At 53.6% G+C, this 2,840-nt stretch overlaps 1 protein-coding gene across 1 annotated transcript in view; it reads right to left on the bottom strand.

The window, feature by feature from the left end:
* Positions 1–312: 312 nt before the first annotated feature.
* CUNH19orf57 (chromosome unknown C19orf57 homolog) overlaps positions 313–2,840 on the bottom strand; it is a 21,994-nt gene continuing 19,466 nt past the window's right edge. The window contains exons 6-7 of the mRNA XM_023518067.1: positions 1,216–1,308; positions 313–859 (exon numbers count right to left, since the gene is read on the bottom strand). Coding sequence (XP_023373835.1) covers positions 709–859; positions 1,216–1,308 — 244 coding nt within the window. The 3' untranslated portion in view covers positions 313–708. The remainder of the gene's footprint in view (positions 860–1,215; positions 1,309–2,840) is intronic.

Here is a 2,840-nt window from a genome sequence, read left to right as displayed (position 1 = left end):
AACTTACTTAGTCGAGGCTGAGCCAGGCCATCTGAGCGCTGGACTCACTCTTCAGCTAGGTGGTCACCCATGACCCTATGACCTCTCAGAGGGCTTGTTGCCCCGTGGGTCCCTGAGTGTGGGCTCAAGTGCATGTGCACACAGCCACTAGTCCTGGAGGGAGACTCACCCAACTCACCTTCCCAGGGGAGGCTTAGGAATCAAATTTGAGGCAGTAAGGAGAAAGAAATGGTTAAGGGATTTATGGGTGGACCGTGAAAGACTCGAATGCCTCAACCCTAAACAAAAGGGGGGACCTCAAAACAGAATCATTTATTACTGGCCTTCCAACAAGAGGTAAAAATGGAAATTGGGAGAAGACAGCCAACAAAGGGAACCTTTTCATCCTTCAGGAAAGAAATTCTGAACCTTCTATACCTCAGCTCAGGAGCCTGAATTTGCAGATCCAGGTGGGATGGGTGCTGCTCAGACAGCAGCTCCCTCCCTGTGCTGGACTCTCAATGGAGGATGTTGACCAGGGCCTCCTGTGTGTAACCTGTGGAAGGTTGACTTCCAGGTTTGCTGAGGGGAGGTTTCTAGGATCCACTAGGAACATCTTGCAGGGAAACGAAATACTGGGCGGCCCATAAGGGCATGGGCTGGTGTGCACAGGAAAATATACTGCCCTACACGTGCATGCAAACTACTGTTGAGGCCGCTAAAAGAAGCCTACGAGTCTCTCCAGAGCTGCTCCCCCTGGGGAAGGATCCCAGCCACCTTGGACGAGTAGGGCAAAGGGCCTTTCCCTGCTGGCTTTGTCTTGCGGTAGCTGAGGCGCTTGAAGGCTTCCAGGTCACGATGGGCGCTCATGATCAGTCGGCTGCAGGAACACAGGCAAGGCACAGTTGTGATGGGCTCTGGGTGCACCCTACAATGGAGGAGGCTGCCCCTCACAGCTGGCTAGCACACACATAACCAGAATCGGCCTTTCTAAGAGCAGGTTAGCTTGCCCCCCCCCACCCCCTTCCAACCTAACAGCTCTGCATGGGACCAGGACAGTCTACCATGCCAATGAGGAAAAGCAGCAAGGGCCCAGGAACAGTGATGTGCCTGGCCCTTGCTGCCCACCTGTGGGGTTTGTAGCTCAGTCTCTTCCAACTCCACTAGGCTCTCCCTATCCCCTCCTGTGTCCCTGTCTCATCTGCCTGTCCCTCATGAGTCAGGCCCAGTCCTTACTTCAGGTTGGATAGCTCAACAATGAGGCCACGCACGACATCAGTGGCATCCTCCATCCTAGAGGCCTCACAGGCCTGGATCCCCACACAGGGCCTGGTGGGAAGGGAAAGAGGAAGTGGAGAGGAGGAGCTTTCATTGGGCCTTAAGCCATCTTATTGCCCAGATATTCAGCCTGCCCTTCTCTGTGCATGGGTAGAGGTCTGATGGCCCATCCCCCAGACTCTACCCAGAATACAGCCACTTCTCCCCATGGCTACTGCCCTCTCTGGACCATGAGGGGACCACAGCCACCACTTCCACAGTCTTCCCAGCTCTTGCCACCATAGCCCTCACCCATACAGCAGCAGGGCTGTAAGTACAGACAGCTGGCCCTATGCCAACCCCCTCCTACCTGCTTCAGCTACAATGAATTCCTCAGCATTCCTTGAGCACCTCTTAGGACTCTGGAATGCTCTTTCCCAATGTCTTCTCCTTGGCAGTGGGTCTTCCCTGAGCACCATGGTTACATTTTTTAGAGATAGGGTCTCCCTCTGTCACCAATCTAGAGTGCAGTGGTATCATCTCAGCTTACTGCGGCCTCAAACTTCTGTGTTTAAGCAATCCTCCTGCCTCAGTCCCTCCTAAGAATACAGGCATGAGCCACCACACCTGCCTAATTTCTCTTTTTTTCTTTTTTGGCTGGGGCCTGGTTTGAACCTACCACCTCCAGTATATGAGGCCAGCACCCTATACCTTGAGGCACAGGTGCCACCCTCCCTTTTTTTTTTTTTTTTTTTTTTTTGAGACAGAGTCTCACTTCATGCCCTGGCATCATAGCTCACAGCAACCTCAAACTCTTGGGCTCAAGCAATTTTCCTGCCTCAACCTCGCAAAGTGCTAGGATTATAGGCATGAATCACTGCACCTGGCCTGGTTACATTTTTAACCTCCTGCTGGCTTTTTCTCCCCAACATTCAGCATCTAATTTGCTCTCTCTCATGCCTATCTTGCCCACACCATGAACATGGAACTTCAACTTTTGTCCACAAAGAGCTGTGTTTTATCCCAGGAAGAGCTAGTACTGGATGGCGTTAATATCTGTGGAAAGAGAGGACAAGCCACAGCTATGGAAAGTGAGTGGCCCTGGGATGTGGGACAGACAACTGAGGGCCTCCCTGGCCGGGCAAGGGTCACCTTCCCTAAAGCCACCACACCCCAAGTTTGGCTACATCTCTGGGACTGTCACTAGGGAAACCCTAATCCTATTGCACCTGCTCTGGGCAACCCTGGGCTTTAGCCTCCAGAGTGCCTCATACAGCCTCTATGGGACTAGGCCCCAGAACCCTCTCTGACAGCTTCCAGACATCCATGGAGCAGAGGGGACCAGTGAGGATGTTCAAGATTTAGACATGAAGGCTCGGCGCCTATAGCTCAACCGGCTAGGGCGCCAGCCACATACACCTAAGGTGGCGGGTTCGAATCCCCAGCCCAGACCCGCCAAACAACGACGGCTGCAACCAAAAAATAGCCGGGCGTCGTGGCGGGCACCTGTGGTCCCAGCTGCTTGGGAGGCGGAGGCAGGAGACTCGCTTGAGCCCAGGAGTTGGAGGTTGCTGTGAGCTGTAATGCCACGGCACTCTGCCCAG

Source organism: Otolemur garnettii, unplaced genomic scaffold, assembly GCF_000181295.1.
Source record: "Otolemur garnettii isolate 467f Iridium unplaced genomic scaffold, OtoGar3 scaffold00127, whole genome shotgun sequence".
Lineage (NCBI taxonomy): Eukaryota > Metazoa > Chordata > Mammalia > Primates > Galagidae > Otolemur > Otolemur garnettii.
The sequence above is the reverse complement of the archived record's forward strand: the minus strand, read 5'-3'. Positions and strand labels throughout refer to the sequence as shown.